This window comes from Primulina huaijiensis, chromosome 16 (assembly GCF_012295235.1).
Source record: "Primulina huaijiensis isolate GDHJ02 chromosome 16, ASM1229523v2, whole genome shotgun sequence".
NCBI lineage: Eukaryota > Viridiplantae > Streptophyta > Magnoliopsida > Lamiales > Gesneriaceae > Primulina > Primulina huaijiensis.
Window position 1 is genome coordinate 2305005 of NC_133321.1, and position 21798 is coordinate 2326802.

Consider the following 21798-nt stretch of genomic DNA (forward strand, 5'->3'; position numbering starts at 1 on the left):
TTCATGTAACACTTTATTTATTATATACTTGTAGAAGACGCACACACAACGTGTGTAAAATAATGAGCATATCACGTATAAATCAAACGACATGTACACAAAATTTTATAATATCATTATTTTTTTTAAATTGATAAAATGATAGTAAAAAATTAACACGAAATTATGTTTCATTTAGAAGAAAATTTTTCTTTAATATAAAACATGGAGTGGTTTGTGGGAGAGTTTTTTAGTGTAACAGTGGGTAGAGAGAATAATTATAAAATAAAATATTTCGGTATTCTCTAAAAGAGTTTTTATCGATGGTTTCAATTTTTATAAAATAGATAGAAGATAGATATTGCGTTGAAAATATTTTTAAATTTTTTCATGATCAATGAACGTCTAAATGTTTATTATTACAAATTAATTGTCTTGTCGATACTCGTATTATAATTAATGTATTTTTTATTTTTATTGTGCTTGGTATCATTGAAATTATTTGTTATATAATTACTCTGTTATTAACATTGTTGCAATTTGTAATATGTATTATAAAAATGGTTAAATCATGTTAATATAAAAGTTAATTATATCTGATTATAAATTCATTTTAAATTTTATTTTTTTAAATGTGGAAAAAAGATATTATAATTATTAATCCACCTACAGTTGCAGTGGAAATGAAATAAATATTTATTTAATATATAATTAATCAATATCTCATATCAAATTCGATATCGTAAATCATGAAATTCGATCGAATTCGAGATCAATCATTTATTTTTAGGAATCTCTTTTAAGATGATAACATGACAATAAATAATTATAGAAAATGTAATAAATATACATAATTATTTATAAATATACAAAAACCTTACACAATATTATATTTTCGATACAAACTTCATTCTACCACTTTTCTTTCTCAGAACCCAATTTATCAATTTTTACGGCAATTATCCCAAATCTCCATTGATTTACTTGGGTTTTCCATTTCAATCAATGAAAAATGGTTGTCAATATAGTTTTGGAACTAATCACATCAATCATAGAATTTCTTTTAAAAAATATTTTTGTAAAAACAAAGAAGTTTCTTATATAAAAATAATATAAGTGATTTAAATTTATAAACAAGTTTTTGTTTAAATAAAAATTTATAAAAATAATCTATAATTTATAGAATTTACTTATGACATAAGAATTTCTAGACTTGTTAATTTACTTCCATCGCCCCTGTCCTTCAATCCGGGATACGGGGTAGTTAACGAAATAATATCAATCNTTTTTTTTTGGATATAACCCTCACAAGTGCCTCAAATATGGAGTCGTAAAAATGGGTTGGACACGTCGAATCGCCACATCCTCCAAATAGACACGTAAAATTGACAATTTATCAATCCGTCCAAATTGAGGGTCGACTCCGACCCACAAAATATAACTAAAAATTGTTCGGTCTGACTCGTCTCGTCCTATCAAATTAGGGTGTGTTTGGTTGAGTGGATTAAATAAGGATAGATTAATAGTCAAATATTTATCGTTAAAATTTTAAGATGTTTTAATAATCATTTTGACCCGATTTAAGATCTAATACTATTGACCAAATAGTTATCCATAAAATTGGATCTTAAATCGAGTCAAAATGATTATTAAAACATCTTAAAATTTTAACGATAAATATTTGACTATTAATCTATCCTTATTTAATATACTCAACCAAACGGGACTTTAGTGAGTTGAATTGACAATCTCCCAACCCGTCTAAATGACTGGCCACCATATCCCGTCAAACGACGACTTTTGGTGGGTTCCGGACCGGCCCCACTGTCTGGTTGGACAACTCAACTCTTTCCTTCCCATTGGAGTAATACACTAAATTACTCCCAACAAAGTCAATACACTCAATTTTCCCGACAAGTGTTGACGAAGACTAAAAAGAAAATTCCAACTTACATGCAATAACGCGTCCACGATCAAGAATCCTTCAATAAAATAAGGCCAAATCCCCCAAACTTGATTCAAGCAATCACCAAATGAAGCATTCAGATCTATCATTAGAGATCATCTCCGACATTCTTTCAAGACTTCCGATCCTTAACATCTTGCGTCTCAAATGCGTTTGCAAGCCATGGCTCGAGTTAATCGAGTCACCCGAGTTCGGCAAGCTCCATCTTTCTAAATCATCTCCTGGCCTCCTTGTTCATCAACTGCAGTCGTGTGAGACAAGTTTTTTCAATTTATCCGGATTCAAAGATGAACTCGAGGTCGAATGCCACGAGCCCAACTACATTCCAGTTGCAAATTTTGATATCAAGATATTCCATGGACGTCCTGTAATAGTAGGCTCAGTTAATGGTTTCCTTTGCTTGCGTTCCAGGCTGCCTTTTGATTATCTTTACATATGCAATCCGATCACGCACGAGTATATTTCGCTCCAAACACCTGAAAGGGTCTCGCGGCTGCCTTTTACAGTCTCGCACGGGTTCGGGGTAAGCACGAATGGTGGCCAATACAAGGTGGTCGTGACTTTTCAGGAGTCCGAGCGCGATCCGATAGGAGTGTGTACGTGCAAGAGATATTCCAAGGTCTGATTCCCATGTTTACACGCTTGGAACAGCTGGGACGTGGAGATGCACTGCTTCTAGCCCTCCATTACATTACCCCTGCTATACGATCGGAGCTTCTGTAAATGGAAATCTTCATTGGTTGGTAGGAGATCTACAGGATTCCCGGGTGATATCTTGCTTGGATCTTGATAAAGAACTGTACAGTACTTTCTCTGCTCCTCCTCTGCCAGGATACAGGTCCAAATGTTTGGCGAGCTTGGTGGTTTTGAGGAATTGCTTATCCGTATGCGACAACACTTCTGACAATATTGTTGTCTGGATAACGAAGGATTATGGTGTTGAGGAATCTTGGACTAGAGAATTTGTAATCAGCAAGATACCAAATCTTGCTGGTACATGCATTGATGTTGTTTCCCCTATCAAAGTGTTGGAAAATGTGGATATATTGATGACATGGGGTGATTATTACTTGTTCTATTACTCCAACAGGAATAAAACTACTTCAAGAATCGATATTTTTGAACGGGAGAACTGCTGGACTATTGAGGCAGTACTTCATGTTCCTGCCTTGGTTTCACTCACAGGTTTTGCAAGGGAGAGCGTCAACTCTTTCTGATTCTATGTATTCAAGGTTTATTTTTAGGCATAGTTGCAAAAGAATAAGATATTAGTTTTTTACGATCTTGTTTTATTCGATGTTGGCTCGAGTTATACTCTAGTTGGGAGTTAAAAATCATTCTATTATTCATGTTTTTCAGTCTACTACCATACAATTTGACAATCCATTTGAAGAATATATATGTAGTCATTATGTTTTCTGTTTTGCAATTGTTTCAGATAAACAATCTTCCTTCATAAATTATTAAGATAGAAATATGTTTTAATTAATCATTTCACGTATTATAGACATTCAGCAATAGATTCAAGATTTGTGATGGAGGGACAACATGAAATTAAACAAGAAGGCTCCCACAAGTTCCTGCTTATATAAAATAAGCGGGGGTGGCTGCTGTGAAGGTCCGACATTTGAGCCAAGACAAGCACCAACGAACCAAGACAGGACCAACATGAAACACAACCCTTGAGCTCGAAATTTTTGACAGCCATAAAATTCGAAACTTTGAACTATATTAACCAAGCATTGAAGCCTCACACCATTCAGAATGCAAATAGCCTCATGCAATTCTTCAACTTTAGAAATTTGAAAAGGGAATAAATGACAGATTTGATCATTCTTTTAATGCATTAAAAGAGGGCTGTAATGGCCATGAAGAGACAGCCATTCAACTTCCCAAACTCCCCTATACATACCCTCATATCCCAGACAAAGAAGCCACACCAAAGCAATCCCTCTCTCCATATTTTCGAGCTGCTATAGCAACATTTTCCGAGCAAGATTATTATCCAAGTGCTATCCATTTTTCGAGCAACAGCCATGTTCAAGTGTTGTCCAAGTTGAGCAACATTCTGTCCAAAGTTCCAAAAAAAGTTTCTTCATTTTTTTCTCAAAAAAAAGGTAAGTGAGCTTATGCTTTTAAATTGTATATGTATGTGTTCGAAAATTCGATCGACTTGATATATCATTTCAATTTTATATATGATTAGTCATCTTTTTTCTTCACTTCACTTTGTTTTGTTGTTATCTTTTGAAACCTTCAAAAACATGTTTGAAAGATTAAGGACATTGTTATGATTTACATTGAAAATGATAAAAAGAATTTCCTATAATTGAAATGATATGACCCCTTGATGCAATGTGATATAATAACTGTAATCATAGTCTCACCCCTTATAAGATTAAAAATTATGGAATTATATTAGTTAACCATAGAAAAATAATATGATTTTCAGTGTCATTTGTTACATTATGTTCCGATTTGTATTTGACATGGTTTTCTTCAAAATCGTATAAATACATATGTATTTTTGTTATTTTTTATGATTGATCGACCCCTACTTATTGATTATTTCACAAAATACTCACTACTTACATTCCCTCCCAGATAAGAACACAGAACAAGTAGACAAAGAGGAACAAGAGATATTATGGGGCTGGTGATCAATCCCAAAGTTCTATTTTTAGTTCATATCTAATTCGCTTCCACGCATTTTGCATTTTGTTTTTGTATCATTGTAAATACAATGTTTAGTTATGAAAATGAATGGTTTGGTTATATAATATCTATGAAACTTATTGTTTCAATATTAAATTGTTCAACGATGTTGGATGTCATACACTTCGGTTTGGGGCGTGACAACTGCATTAATATAATTGAAAAATAAAGTAAAATTTGAAAGTAAAATTTGCGGAAAGTATGCTCACGAACTATGTCGTTGATGGTTCGTGAAGCTTGTCCCAATCATACCACAACTGTAGACTTTATCGATACCACGAACCTTCAGTCTACCAGGTCCACGAACCAATTTTTTCTACCTCAAATAGGTACTATACATATATTTGATTAACATGATATTTAATATCATCTTGAAAACGCGATCGAAACGAAGTATAATATAATATAATATGGTGCTCAAAAATCATGAAAACATTGATTACAAAAAATTCACATGAATGACATGTTTACAAAGGTGAATAGGGTTTTGAGAGCTTAATATGTTTAATAAAATATTTTCTCAAGCATTTTATTATTTTGTCTTGAATTAGGTGTGTATACAACACTCAATTTTACTAAAATTAAACTCTTCCTTAATTATAGTTTTAGCCGATAAGATCAGTTCTAATGTTTAGAATAGGTATTAAATAGAAACTTTCTAAAATTTTTTTGTTAAAAAATAATTAAATCTGGTTAGAAATTGAACTAGTTATTTTCGATTGTCAATGTCAGTTAACTAATAAAATATGTGAGAAGAGAAACCAAACTAATATATTAAAACACTTCAAATAATAGGCTGACTATGTAAACTTAATGGTAAACTGATTGATAAACTGAATGATAAAATGTACTCACGTTTGTTCCTAGATGTTCGGAGAACACAAGCTCCTACGTCATCATTTTTTCTTTTTGTAAGGCTTGCACTAGAAGTCTTTGATCTTTACAAGAAATGTACTAAAACCTAGTTCAGTTTGGACTTAACACTGCTAAAACTGAAACTCGTAATCAACTCAACTAAACGGAAAAACAATATACAAACGGTTATTGAATGCAATGAATTACAAAGAAATTCTTGCACTTAATGATGATGCGATCAAAGAAGGTCAAGCTCCGAGGAAGGCGTGAGACTCTTTAGAGTTTCTGGAGGGATCAATCACGAGAGGACGGATGAAGAGATTCAAGGAAACATTGCATGGACTCATAAACAATCAAGAAGAGCTTGCAAACAAGGTTCTAAGCCTCGAGGGAGTTGTGATGCATGGGAGTTAGTTTGGAGGCCATATGAATGTTATTCAATTGTTGAGCAATGTTGATGGACTAACGTCGCAGAGCCAAGGACGAAGCTTCGCAGCGGTAATGTAACGTCCGAAAAACCAACCTACGTAAACCACATGCATGCAAAATTGTTTTAAATTGCTTAATTGTTTTATTTAATTGTTTTTAAATGCTTGCATGCTATTTTATTATATGATTAAATAGGTGATGACATGATTAAATGATAATATTACACGATTTCATGAATTAAGGATTTTACCCGAATATTCGATAATAAGCAGTGAAAAAGAGACCCGAGACGACCAAGACAAGAACATATATTTTTATTTAATTAATGGCAAGGCTTCCTAATATGATTTAAAAATTATTTAATTTTTCTAAAAATGTTGGAGTTCGAATTATTTTACGAGTCGAGCTCGATTTTTCCCGTGAAGTCGGTTTTGGGAAAACGAGGAGTTTTAAAATATCAAAAATATTATTTTTGGAGAATTATTTTATAAACTTTTATGTTTTAATTAATTAAGTGTTATTGGGACAATATAATTATTTAAAGAAGCCCCAATTACCCTTAAACTTGCAAGCCCAAAATCAAAACCCATTAGTATGTTAATTTATTTATAAATAAGTTACCAAGCTTTCAAAAACACCACAATTTGATATCAATTAGCCGTGTAACACCTTGCACATACAATTCAGATTTTTCAAAAATTAGGAAGAAAAGAAAAGTTTGTGTTCTTCGTCGTCCGGTCGTCCAACGTCACACCCTCGCCGAAGATCGTATATTCGAGCGTTATAAACGCTTCTAAACCCTTTCAAACATCATACAAATCATAATATGTGTGTTTTAATTATTTATGCTTGAATAAAATAGGAATTCCATAATTTTTACGGTAAAACGTTTATTTTCAAAAATACGTCGATTTTACGCTTGTTTTGAAAACGTTTTTGAATCCAACGAGTGCGCTGCCAAAACATGATAAATTATGATTGAATTATAGTCAAAACATGATAAATTTAAAGGTTATAAGGCTGGGCAACCGAAGGAACAAGAGAGAAAAAAATAAGAACAGCAGGAAGGGCCGAGAGTTTTCATAAGGAGTGTGTGCTTATTGTGGTTCAAGTTGATCGATCACTATGCATGGGGCTTAGGGGTTCGACTAGGTCTCAAGGAGGGCTCGTGTTGGTCATGGGTCAGGAAAGGTCCTAGCATGGGTAGGACCCTCGCGCGTAGCATAGGAGGAGTCCCGTGGAGCAGGGACTCCTCTCGCGGGCTGGTGGAAGTGACAGCAGCCAAGGGAACTGGCGACTGGGGCTGGGTGGCTCAGGGTAGGTTCATTAGGGTCCTAGGGGCATGGGCAGGGGTTGGTGTGGCTTGGTTGGTAGCTGGCTCGAGAGAAGATGGAAACTGTGAGAGGCGTGAGTTACTCCAAGGAGCGCGGCTGCTGTCTACTGAATTCAGGTGCTTCGTGAGCAGGGTCCAAGGGCTAGGCTGGTCTGGGCATGGTCCAAGGATGGTTAGGGTCAGGTGGGCTCGGTGGTGGCTCGATTTGAGGTGTCCTAATGTCACTAAGAATCTATAGGCGTGAGTTCAAGCCATGTGCAGGTTGGGTCCGGTTCCAGGCAATTTTGAGCGTGTTTGGGCTAGGTTCCAGGGTTTGGGCTTGGTCAAGAGGGTTCCTAGATGGGTTGGCTCAGGTTTGGCTCGAGGTGGCTCGGGCGTGGCTCGAGTATTTTGGGAGATGGCTCGGTGGGTTCGATTATGTGTCAATTTCGAAAATTAAAGAACTAAAATTGAATCCATGGGTCCACGGGTGTCGCTCATGACTTGTAGGGGTAGAATAAATAATAAAAATGCTATGTTTAAAATTTGAGATCAAAATATTGAGTTTTGGATTTATCCAAGATTTTATCGCCGAACGAAACGCTAATTAAATAAATAATTGAAAAGCCTAGCTTTAAGTTTCATAAAATTATGAAAAATTATATTTAAACTTAAATAATTATTTAAAATAATCACATGTTATTAAAAGTGAGAAAAAGATAAATTGGAGAATTTTTACATACATGGGTAAAACGATAATTTTACACTTAAGAAAATACGATAAACGCTTGGCAGCGTCTCGAATTATCATAATGCTTGTTAAATGATATTATATGATTTAAAATATTTATTTTGATGATAATATGTATTTTTACGATTTAAGGTAAAGTTGTGTAATTTTTACAGTTTAAAATGCTATTTTTGGAAAGCTGTCTTATTTTATGATTTTTAAAGAAAAGAAAAAATATTTTGAGGGATGTGAATTGACTGTGACAAACGATATGATATATGATATATGATTTTGTGGGGATGTCGTGAGGGGAAAAGGCCCCAGAGGGAGCCCATCTACGGGAGAATGCCCCAGAAGGAGCCCATTTATGGAAAAAGGCTCCAGAGGGAGCCCGTCTATGGGAGAAGGCCTTCAAGGGAGCCCCGACGATCGTATTTTCATTATGGAGCCTAGTGCCCACCCCCATGGACCATGTGGAGCTAAGACTGCAGTCGATCAAATGATAAAAACTAGTCACTTTGAAGGATCAAACTTCACCCAAAATGATATATGATTGAAAGCTTATGATAAAAATGATTTTATGATATATGATTTACGATGAGGATTAAAGCTATTTTTAAAATGATTTATTTATTCTTAAAGCTTATTTTAAATTATTTTTAAAGGATTTATTTATACTTAAAACTATTTTAAAACGATTTTACGATTTATGATTTAATTATATTAAAATGATTTTAAATGATTTATTTATATTTAAAAGCTATTTTAAATAAAAATATGATTTTAATGCATGTGAATGTATATGTATTATTTGTTATTCATGTTTAGAACGTGCTGAGTTTTTAGACTCACTAAGTTTGTATGATGCAGGATTTGTTGATTTATGGAGGCGGTGACGATTGAGTCGATCGAGTGCAGCAGTACACACCCGAGGACCTTTATGTTTCCGCACTAGCTAGATAGATAAATGATTTAAAGTTTATGTTAAGGATTTTTATTAGAGATATTTTTATGCTTAATTTTATTGTTAGCCGATCTTTTTAAAGGTAGATTTAGGAATTTTGGTTAGTCGATGATTTAGGATTTTATTTTATGCATTTGAGATTTAACATTGTTAAATTATTATGATTGTTAGAAATTGTAAGTTTATTTATTTAGTATTTTTGAGTTATGATTTATGCTTTAGTATAAAAAAAATCGAAGTTGTTTCAACTAAGGCGAGGAAGAAGCGCCGCAGCGCTACATTATAGTGCCTGCGCCAGGGTCGCTGAAGCATCTAATGCCTAGGTGCTACTTAACAAGCGTCGTAGTGCTGAGTCTGCGAATGGAGCACGAATTACGGGTGTTTAGGCGCTACTTGACCAGCGTTGTAGCACAAAAATTAGATTTTTACCTAATTTAGAGTCTTAGATTAATTGAGAACTTATTTTTTTTAATATCTTTTGATATGTAAACAATATATAGATGAAATTTGACACATAATTTAGATGATCTTGAGTTTATACAAAATATTTTAATTTTTCTCTCAAACTTTTTCAAAGCTTTTGCTTTGTTCATCAAAATCAAACTTATCAGAGTTTATATTTTGTGGTGTTTGTCGATCGTTTTTATGCTGATTGTCAAAGTTGAGTTCTTTGAAAGTTCGTTTGAGTGTCGATTTTTATTTGTGATTGTTTATTACTAAACCATGTAGTTTAGGGGTGAAAATCACGCATTACTTGATTCAAAAGATCGGAACATCACAACACGGATCCTTAACCGTTATTGAATTGAAGGCACAATTCCAATTAATTTTGTTTTCCTTTGTTGCGTACGAGGATTCATATCAAATGATCTTCAATGATCAGATACAATACTTTGTAAAGTATGCTTTAGTGTTTGAGTAGTTTTTGCTTGAATTTGAAATCCAGAAACTTGGTTGTAACTTCGTAACTGATAACCTTGAGACTGGGTAGCCACTTTTCAACTGAACTGCATCTGTATTTATAGTTTCTATACTACAACGGTCACAAATTTCAAAAATGATCTGTTCCAAATAATGTAGCCATTGCTGCATCTTTTGTCCAAGTCATCGTTCCTGACATCCATACAAAGGTTGATTCTAGCTATGTCTGCAAGGTACATGAAAACTTATCCAAAAATCAATTTAGCCCTCCGGTTTAACCCGAATTCCTTGAAACTGAATGATGAAAACTGATAAGAGATACATCGGTTTTGGTCCGAGTCAGTTCTGCTTGAATAATCCAATTTATATATATCAGTTTAGCTTATGGACATAGTCAGTTTTGTTTAGTTTAGATTTAAGTTTAGGTCAAATCAGTTTTGTCTTAATTATTTGTTAATACCAAAACATAAATGTTCTGTTCAAACAATATCTTCCTTTGTGATGTTTGGCAAAATTAAGCAATACGACCAATTTAGGAAAAATTAAATTCTGATAAGCAATTCTGATAAACTGAGTTTGTTAAACTGATAAACTGAAATAAAATGTTCCAACGATTTTTGATAAATCTTGTAAACAATATCAACTATCTGTTGTTTCTTGTCAGATTTCTTTGCTGCAGATTCAACTTTAGACTTTTTTCCCCTTTTTATCAACACCAGAAACAACCACATATATTTTCATAATGTGCACAACTGAAATCATCTGGGCTGACATAGTGTCTAACTTGGCTGAAAGTTGAGTATGAACTGAATCAATCTTGGAATTCAAATTTTCATGAACTAGATCCATCTTCTGAGTGAGAGCATCATGAGAACTTGATAGTTGTGACGTTGAAGCGCAGTTCTTTCTCATGGAGTCTAGTTGGATGAACATAGAGTGGACATTTTTGGATAGATTCTTTAGATCCTTAACCACTTTATTTTTGAAGTTTTCAATATCAGAATCAGTCAATTTCTAACCTGTCTTGACTTGTCACAAAAGAGCATTTATACCAATCAAATTTGAGATGATGTTTTCCATTGGAAGATCAACACCTATGTAAAATTATTGTGATTCAACAATCATATGCGCTATGGGATCGGGTAAGATGATCAACTGGCTGATCGGTCCAGCAACATCAACTAGTTCAACAGCTTCAACAACTTCAGTTTTAGTTTCCTGAATTACCATTTGGTTCACTGCTGCAAATGACTCTTCAACTGTTGGAGGGTTCGGAGCCAAGTGGTTCCTCATAGATGCAGAAATTTTTTTGTTTTTAGGAAATTCAACTAAAAGAATTTGAACTTCTCCCGACTTCACTATTTCTATTGCATCTACAATTTGTTCCTCATTTTTCATTTTTGATGAAACATTCTCAATCTATTAATCATGGACCTCTTCCATGGCCTCAGTTATTGTTTTCAAGATTTCAACAACGTTAACTAGAGATATCTTCTCAACTAGTTCAGTTGATTTCTGACTTTCTGGTGCTTGAGTGATTGAAGGTTCAGTTTGGTCCAAAATTAGCTCAACTGAACTGGTTGAGGGTCCAACTTTGCTTGAGTCTTGTTCAGTTTGATCAATATTTTCCTTCAAGACTTGATCTGAAGAATTTTTCTCATATTGTTCCTCTTCAGGATTTTCTCCTTGCGCAGATTTTTCTTTGGTAAAGTCCTGTGCGATTTCTTGCTCTTCTAATCCACTGAAAGGTATAATTGTTGATTCATTTCCCAGAACTTTACATTGCTTTGAAGAGAACTCAAATCTGTATCCAACTGAGTGAAATTTTATCGGTCAAGATGAGCAGTTTGGCATGTAGGATCATAGTTTTTCTTCAGTCCTTCACAGAGCTGAAACGACCTCGATTTTTTTTTATAATCTTAAATCATAAATTCTAAATTACTAAATAAAATAATTTAAAATAATCATGAATCATAATAATTTAACATATGAAATCTCAAGTGCATAAAATAAATCTTAAATCATCAATTAACCAAATTTCCTAAATGAACCTTTAAAAGATCAACTAACAATAAAATGAAGCTGATGCGATCATGGAAATCCAAGCTCCGAAGAAGGCATGGGACCCTTTAGAGTTGCCGGAGGGACCAATCACACAGGGGCGAATGAAGAAGTTCAAGGAAGCATTGCATGGGCTCATGAGCAGTCAAGTAGAACTTCAAGCAAGGAGCCAAGTCCCGAGGGGTTCGTGATTCACGGGAGCAAGTTTGGGAGTCAGNGAAGAAATTCCCATCAGGATTGTGGACACCAAAGACCAAGTACTAATGCGACGAATCATTCCCTACGTCAAGGTGCAATGGTCTAACCACACTGAAAGAGAAGCCACATGGGAGCTAGAAGAAAGGATGAGGAACCTATACCCTTACCTCTTCGTAGACCTAGCCAACCCAAGTTTCGAGGACGAAACTTCCCTTAAGGAGGGAGGGATGTAAAATCCTAGATATTGTAATCAGGATAGTATATTTTTGGATACTAGGATTTATCTCATTTTAAGATGTAATATTTGCAAGATTTTTCAAAAGTTGAGTGGATAATAATATCGTGTATATTTTTTTTCAAAATTTGAGTTATACACCGGACATAGACCTAATATTTGATATACCTGGATAAAGATTTAAGCAAGAAGATGACTCAATCTTGGATTCCAAAATCTTGAAGAATATACCATAGAATTTTCGAATTTATTGGATAATTTATTATGGATTTTCGAAAATCGTTCACTACAGGGAAGTATACACGATATAAAATACAGGCTTGGGAAAAATTTAACAGTTTAACTACCAGGCTTTTAAAAAAAAAAAGAAAAATATCAAAATCTTATCTTGGAAAAATACCACTGAATTTCGAATTTAGGTAGGGAAATAATTGGGACTTAAGAAATATAATTATTGGGGAATAAAAAGTCTACCGAATATTGAGAATTAGACACAAAAGTCGAAATTGTTGCAGCCTGGACAAGGCATAATTTCGAAATTCATCCAAGGAGGATATCCAAATTTCGAAATTATTATCTAGGACCAGGGATAAAGATTTAGATTAGATCACGATTCTAGATGAAGATTTGATACAAATTCAAACGCGCGGATAAACTCGATCGAGATAGCAGCCAACCCCTATAAATAGGAGGACCTATAACTAGAAAATTCACACCATTTTCTACTCCAAATTTTCGAGTTCCTCTCCTAGTTTTCTTAGGATTTTCGAGAGCTTGCTCTCTCCGTGTGCGAAGAAGCGAAGCGCTGCTGCAGTCCAAACCCGAAGCTAGGGTTCGAAATTCCAGTGCAAGATTCCTTTCTATTCACGTTTTTTTTCTCATCAAAGATCAGGTAAGTGGGCTTGTTTTCAATGTGTAATTTCGGTGTATGCATTTTCGTTTTCTTGAAATTTCGGTCGAGTACAAGTCTCTTTCTACCCCTTCTGGTTATGATTTCTGCATGGGTTTTATGTTGACACTGTGAGGATTCAACTTGATATGGGAGGGAATCCCAACTATGATATGACCCTCATACGGTGGGGATATAACCGATTTGGCCTCGCCCCCTTAGAGGAATAAAAATTAGGGACTGAATTCAGTAAACCATTGAAAGTAGAGGAATCTCAGTGTCAGGTCAAGGATACGAATGTGGTATGAGTCAAATATGCATAGTGTGCGTGTGTGTGTATTTCGAAAATATATGTGCATGTTGTTGTGTACTAGAAAGGCACCCACTTGCTGAGTATTTCCCAAAATACTCACCCCTTACTCTCCCCTCCCCAGATAAATCAGAAGAACATGTTGAGGAAGAAGAGTCGGAACAATTCTGGGGATGGTGATCTCGAGATTAGTCTTGGCCATGTTCTCATTATTTTCGAATTTTAGAAGTTTAATTTTCATGTAAAACGTTTCCGCATTTCTTTATTTTTCAGTTGTAAAGACAATGTCCAAACTTTGCGAATTTATGAAATAAACTGGTTTCGGTTTACACTGTGCTACGAGGCTGGTTGTTTTTCGATTGTGTGATTGATGAACAACGCCGATGTCGACCAACCCCGGTTTCGGGGCGTGACATCAGTGGAAGGAGGTTCAAGTGCTAAAATATGAAGAAAATGACTCCGGACCAGTAGCTTCAGCGCTAGGGCGGCCAAACATTACCGCCCCAGTGCAAGCTCCGCACTATGGCGCCCAAACTTCACCGCCCCAGCGCCAAACATTCTGCCGAAGTGCAGGATTCCAGAACGCCTCGCGCTAGGGAGGCCAAACTTCATCGCCCCAGCGCGCCGCCTGCGTGAATAAATTTTATTTTCCTATTTTAGAGTCCAACTTAGTTAGGTAACTAGATTTTGATATCTTTTATATTTTGTAAACAATATATGGATGAAAATTTGAACACAATTCAGATTATTATTGAGTTTATAAAATTGTTCTTGAGTTTTCTCTCAAACAATAGAAGCTTTTGCTTTGTTCAAAATCAAACTTATCAAAGTTTATACTTTGTGGTGTTTGTCGATTGTTCTTATGCGGATTGTCAAAGACGAGTTCTTTGAAGGTTCGTTCGAGTGTCGATTGTTTTCTTGTGATTATTTGTTGCTAAACTTTTCATAGTTTAGAGGTGAATATCACGTAATACTTGATTCAAAAGGTCGGGACAACAACAACGATTCCTTGTTCGTTATTGAATTGAGGGCGCGATTCTATATTAATTGTGTTTGCTATTCTTACGTACGTGGATTCATACCATTTGGTATCAGAGCTTTGGTTTTTATATTTGTGCCAAAGATCCGGAGAATCAACTTCTTTGGTTTCGAACGTAAGATATGTACCAATCATCAAAGCCTCAAATACCGTTCACACACAAGGAATTAAACATGAGGTAAAGACGATGGATCGAACTATTGAAAGATTATGACCTAAGGCTAAGAAGATAGCTAATGCGCTAAGCCAAAAGGACTACATAGTGTTACGGCAAGAATTTTGTCCAATAGAGACCCAAAGTTCTTTCCGATTTTGGAAAATATTTTCAGGAAGCCATGAGTACCAAGATCACTATCAGCACGGCTTGTAAATCCCAAACTGATGACAAAACTAAGAATAAAAATACAGACTCTTGAATATATTCTTAGGACATATGCCATAGACTTCAAAGAAAATTGAAGTAAACACTCCCCTTTGATTGAATTTTTTGATAACAATAATTATCGTAGAAGTATTGAAATCCTAGAGAAAGCTATCATGGTACATGAACTGTTCAAGTAATTGTTGATAAAATAGTAATCATCTAGGATAAAATCATGGCATCACAAGATCAACGAAAGAGCTACGCTGACTTGAAAAGAAGGCCGTTAGAGTTAGAAGTCGGTGAAAAGGCTTATGTCAAGGCTTCACCTATGAAGGGAGTAGTCCGCTTCAGCAAATCCGGAAAATTAAACCCAAGAAACGTCGGACCCTTCGAGATTCTTGAAAGAGTTGGAACTCTAGCTTATCGACTAGCCTTGCCACTGGACATGTCAAGAATCCACAACGTCTTCCACGTTTCGCAGATAAGAATATGCATTCTCGACTCGAGTCATATTCTCGAGGTCGCACCCCTGCTACTCGACGACAACATGAATGAAAAACTTAAATATGAAGAGGTCTCTATCCGTATAGTGGACACCAAAGAACAAATGTTACGACACTGGACCATTCCGTATGTACAAGTACAATGGTCAAACCATACTGAGCGAGAATCAACATGGGAGCTAGAGGAGAAGATGAGCACCCTGTATCCCTACCTTTTCAAAGATTAAGAAAACTCAAGTTTCGAGGACAAAACTTCCAATAAGGAGGGTGTGATGTGAGGATCCAAATTTTCAAAGCAAATCACGTAAGCAATGAAATCAAAGAAACTCAACAATATACGTAAATTTTCAGCTCAAAAGCTCGTAAAGTAGCTCAAAAAGAAGTCGAGGCAATGCAAAATCCTAATCATTGAGGGGACGTCGCTCGGAAGAGGAAACCCTTAGCTCACAAGCTAAAAATCTCAGCTCAAGGAAACTCATTGATTCTCGGGAAGAAACCCTTAGCTCATAAGATAAAACCATCAGCTCAAGGAAGCTCATTGATTGTCAGGGAGGAAACCCCTAGCTCATGGGCTTAAACCCTCAGTTCAAGGAAGCTCATTGATGCTTGTCCTAAAGAAGACAAAACTTCAGCCATGAGAGGAGCTAAAAATGGGACATAATTAATGTGTAAGGAGTGACCTTTGAGTACACCAAAGTGACCCTTGGATTTGGTTAAACTTTGACCATTTGGAGGCTATTTGGACCATCACTTGTGGGCATTTGGAAGGCCAATTTCGGCTGATGTATGGGTAGGGGAAGAGTCATTTTTTTCACCTATAAATATCCCATCATGTGTTGAGAAATGACACACAAAAAGCTCCCACAAAAATCCCAAATTTCGGCCACTCTCAAGCAAGGAAGGAGCTGTTGTGCTAGTCCGTTTCAGGCAGAAACTAAGGGATATCCAAGGGGTTATTCTGCTCAAGAATTTCATCCAAAACCTTCTCAAGACAGTACCAAATTCACGCCCAAGAGTTGTCTTTATTCGGCTAAGTTTTCGTTCAAGAATCAAGCAAGTTTCGAACCACAGCTTCAAATTGGTAAGTGGGTTTTTGATATATATTCATTTGTAATTTTAAACTTGGATATATATAACATGACATGCATGAATGTGTTTCCATATTTTTTTTAAAATCAGTGTGTTATAATTTAAAATTTCGATCCATGATATGTTCTTCGATTTTCGATATTCTTTGATCCCGCTGTATTCGTTCAAAAATTCTGATAAGATCTGTTCGATAAATCTGAATTCTGTAATACACTGTTACAAATCGATTTGTATATGAAACGATAATTGTAATTTTTTCTGGCCCCCATCGGTGGGTATAAAACCGTGTTCTGGCCCCCATCGGTGGGTATAAAACTTTGTTATGTCTGGCCCCTTAGAGGACTAACATATTGGGGACAATTTGACCATCAAAATGAGATGTGTAATAGTGTTGTATTTGTTTCTGATTTGCTTCTGAATTGCTCTGAATCATCTGATAATCCTAGTCTCATATTTGATTCAGTTCTGTTATGATAAGTCAAAGGTAATAAGTTTTGAAAGTTTTTTTAAAAAATATGCTTTAAAGATTAAGTTCTATATGTATCATTGGAAATCGATCGACTCCCACTTGCTGAGTGTCTCCCAAAACACTCGCCCCTTACAAATTTCAGATAAGAATGAAGAGCAACTGAATGAGGAGGAACAAGAAGCTTCATGGGGATGGTGATCGATCGACAAGAATAAAGATTTTTACCTTTTCTTTTGTTTAGCTTCCACAAAACACTGATGTATTTTTTTATTATGTTGTAATTGAAAAGACAATATTTTATTTATGAAAAAGACTAGTTTATTTGGCTTTTCGATACAAGGCTTATTGTTTTCAAGTAATTGTTAAACAATGTGGGATGTCACCGACGCTTCGGTCTCGGGTCATGACATTTAAGTGGTATTAGAGCCGGTAGGTTCATAATCCCGCTGGGATTTTGATAGGCAAAATTTGGCCAAATTTTGCCAAAAGCTTAGTGCATTCCTATCTTCAGTAAACTCACCCATCGAATTCATTCGCATCTTATTTCGTCATCTCAAAATTTCCTTCGAAACTCAAAGACAAACTCCTTAAATCATTCTTTAAATTTTTAGTATCAAAATTTGCACGACAACTTTGTGCCTTTCTATCCTTTATACAGTTCTTATAATTTACCTCGATTCATTCTAAGAAATGGCTGCTCCACGGGCTCATGCTCAAGCTGCCCTTCCTATGCGCCAACTCACGTTAGATAATCAAGCTAGGGAAATTGTGACTTTGAAGGCGCAACTTGCTAAGGAGAGACAAGAGAAGCAAAAGATTAGCAAGATCAAAAACATACTCGAGACGGATGTGCCTCGACTTACTCATCATCTGGACTTGGCTGAGAGCCAACTTCTTCAGATACCTCCTGAGTCAGCCCGCACTACAAGAAAATTCAAAATCAACAACACACTACGACAACGGTTTTTACTAAAACCGTTGTCGTATGCATTTTGACAACGGTTTTAGAGAAAACCGTTGTCGTAGGTGTATTTTTTAAATAAAAGACAACGATTTTAAAAAAACCGTTGTCTTTTAGGTGTCAAAGACAACGGTTTTTAGGGTCAATGACAACGGTTCTATAAAACCGTTGTCTTTGAGCGTTTTTTAGGGTCAAAGACAACGATTTATAGAAACGTTGTCTATTAGCGTGTTTTTTGGACAATCGACAACGGTTTTCTTAAACTTTTGTTGAAAAGTGTGATTTACAACGTATTTAGCGACAATTTTGCTAAAACCGTCGCTATAATTAGCGACGGTTTACAAAATACCGTCGTTAATTTAAAACTAGCAACGGTTTCGTCTAAAACCGTCGCTAAATTTAACGACAGTATCATTTCCTTCGCTATATTAAGCAACAATTTTAAATAAATCCGTGGCATGTTTTCAATTAGCGACGGTATAGCGACGGTTTAATAACAACCGTCGCTAATTTTAGCGACAGTTTTAGCAAAACAGTCGCTAAATTTAGCGACTGTTCAAAAAACACCGTCTCAAATTTTAAATATCCGACGGTTCATGGTTAAACCGTCGCTAATAGCGACAGTTTAACTAAGCGAATCTTCTATAAATACCCGCTCATTCGGTCCATTTTAACACACAACTTCACAACACTTGAAATTTTTCTTCTTACATGATTTTAGTTCTGACTTAGGGTAAATTTTTTCGTTTTATTTTTTGTTAAATTTTTAAATTTTAGTTAAGATCTCATATATTGTTAGTCTATTCAAATTACAAGTTTTTTTAGAATTATTAAATTGTTAAAAGTAATTTTTTTTATTTTACCGAAAATATTAGCGACGAAAATGATGAACTAACCGTCGCTAAANGGAAAAAAAAAAAAAAGAAATCCAGCTAGCCAATATGGAGTTTGTCAAGCATAGGCCAACCAATGTTGTCTCATTTATTGTTGGCCGACCTTGGATAGTTGTGACATTGACAAACACATGAACCACTATTTCATGCAAACTAATTTGCTTTTTATTCCAAAATTCCTCATAGACCAATTGATTTGCCTCTCTTATTCAAGGCCGGCTAATGTCTCTTTCATTTCAACTCCATTGCCATTTCCGGAATCCTTTTTTTTTATTTTTATTCATATGTCATTCGCAAAAATTAAGGATATGTATGCCGACGTTACTCTTATCATATCCATTAAAGATCGAACATTTCTTGTTTTACGAAAACCTACATATGGTGATTATGGTACATAGAATCACGTCTGTATACTAGTCCAAACACCACGTCTCCATTGTTCTTCTTACGATATATTTGTTGTTGTAGCTTCTATTGTAATATTTGAATTTTGTCACCTAACGCTTTTTGGTTTAACTAATGAATGGAAATATAATAACTTAATCAACAACAATTGTTGTTGCTTAGATGTAAACATTGGGGAATAATTCCTCGAATTGTAATCTGTCAAGTTAACGTTTTCTTTCAAAAGTCTTTCATTTATTTCCGGAGATTAATTAAGACAAGGCAAAAACTTGTGTGAGACGGTCTCACGGGTCGTATTTTGTGAGACGGATATCTTATTTAGGTCATTCATGAAAAAGTATTACTTTTCATGCTAAGAGTATTACTTTTTATTGTGAATATAAGTGTGATTGACTCGTCTCACAGATAAAGATTAGTGAGACCGTCTCACAAGAGACCTACTCATTAATATTTGGTCTTTCACAATAAAATACAACTCACTTTTGACAATGCATGTAAGTCTGTCTTATAATTTATTGATCGAACTCAAATAATTTTATAAAATAAGAAACTTCAGTCTTTTGTTTGTGTATGCAAATTAATCTTATTTATTTAAAAATTTATTATTTAATAAAAACTCGACATTCAATTACTATTTAAAACATAAGACCTCAACTTGTCCTCCATAGTCTTTCACCTCAACCGAAGAGAATATACTCGTCCGAGATAGTTTTAAAAGTGTGCAAGCCATAGCAACCTTAAATCAGCATCATAGTAAAGAGAAGACTTGATCATAGGTAGCCATGATGAATGGATGGCAATATTTTCCTACGTTGGAAAATTTCGATCAAGATTCGGCCATTCGACAGTTTTGCCCTGCTCGAGTTGAGCAAGAACAAGGAGAAGAGTGGGGAGGAATATCACAAGATGAAGAGATGGATATGTGGCTTACTTGTATGGATGGAGTGATTGAATTGCCCCCAACTGAGGTGGAGGAAATCGTCGACACTTTCTTTAACGTCGAATGCTTCGAAAGAGATAATGCCAACAAGTCCTCAGATGGAGGAAATGATATTTTTGATGGATTCCAAGAAGAGAGTCCCTTACAGTTTTCAATTCTTGATGATTTTTGTTATGAGGCAGATGTTCCATTGACGGTTGAAGAAGATGAAAGCAAAGATTACGGGCTTTTCGTGCCTTGTGAGAGTGCAGGATATGAGATGACAGATGGAGTGGATCAAGGGCTACAACTGGTGCATTTGCTATTAGCATGTGCCGAGGCCGTGGGGTGTAGGGACACACAACTAGCGATTTCGATATTAGCACAGATTTGGCCTTGTGTTAATCCTTGGGGAGATTCTCTGCAGAGAGTTTCCCACTATTTTGCAAAGGGATTGAGTTCTAGGCTATCTTTTTTGCAGAAGGTTAACCCGAATGGTTCATTCACGAGTGTAATTGGTGAGGTGTCTTTGATTACAAGAGAGGAAAAGAGTGACGCTTTTTCTTTGTTACACCTAATGACTCCTTATATCGGTTTTGGTTTCTTGGCTGCAAATGATGCTATATCTCAAGCAGCAATAGGAAAAGACTCTTTGCACATTGTTGATCTAGGGATGGAGCATAATCTCCAATGGCCTTCTCTGGTGAGAACTTTGGCACGTCGAAGCGAAGGCGGCCCGAAATTTATCAGAATAACAGGTATCATTGGGGATCAAGACCCAATGGATCTTGAAAGTAGTATGAATGGACTTCGTGAAGAAGCCAATTCTCTTGGCATTTGCCTTGAGTACCATTTGCTGGCAGAGAAAGTGTCGATATCGTCGTTGACTCGAGAAAAACTAGAACTAAGAGAAGGCGAGGCCTTGTTTGTGAACGCCATGATGCACTTGCACAAGCATGTTAAGGAAAGTAGAGGGTCTTTGAAAACCATTCTTCAATCAATCAAGAAACTGAATCCATCCCTCCTCACTGTGGTTGAGCAAGATGCCAACCACAATGGACCTTTCTTTCTTGGAAGATTTTTGGAATCTCTTCACTACTATTCAGCCATATTTGATTCCCTCGAGGCCAGCTACCCAAGAAGTAGCCCACAAAGGATCATGATCGAAGAATTTCACTTCGCAGAGGAAATCCGAAATGTTGTAGCCTATGAAGGCTCTAACAGGATTGAGAGGCATGAAAGGGCAGATCAATGGCGACGGCAACTCGGTCGTGCCGGTTTCCAAGTGGTGGGATTGAAGTGTTTGAACCAAGCTAAAGTTCTGGTATCTGATTATGGGTGTGATGGTTATACCGTGGGAAGTGAGAAGGGCTTCCTGCAGCTTGGATGGAAAGGGAGACCAATAATGCTAGCATCAGCATGGCAAGTGAACAATTGAATATTCTTGTTTTACTGTAAACTCATTCATTTTAACCTCTCATAATTCATTCAAGAGAGCATGCAGGCAGGCATTATTTTCCAGTTTATTAATTTGTTTACCTTGATTGTGTACGCCATTTTATCGTGCGGAGTCTATGTTGTATACAATTGTA

At 35.6% G+C, this 21798-nt stretch overlaps 2 protein-coding genes and 1 pseudogene across 2 annotated transcripts; all 3 read left to right on the forward strand.

The window, feature by feature from the left end:
* The first annotated feature begins 1958 nt into the window (after positions 1-1958).
* On the forward strand, positions 1959-3310 carry LOC140961711 (F-box protein At3g07870-like; annotated as a pseudogene).
* Positions 3311-15199: 11889 nt separating this feature from the next.
* Positions 15200-15697, forward strand: LOC140961718 (uncharacterized). Its single transcript, XM_073420382.1, has one exon. It carries the CDS (start codon positions 15200-15202, stop codon positions 15695-15697), a length of 498 nt encoding a protein of 165 aa, XP_073276483.1.
* Positions 15698-19988: 4291 nt separating this feature from the next.
* Positions 19989-21798, forward strand: LOC140962185 (GRAS family protein RAD1-like). Its single transcript, XM_073421076.1, has one exon. The coding sequence runs from the start codon at positions 20070-20072 to the stop codon at positions 21642-21644; it is 1575 nt and encodes a 524-aa protein (XP_073277177.1). The 5' UTR covers positions 19989-20069; the 3' UTR covers positions 21645-21798.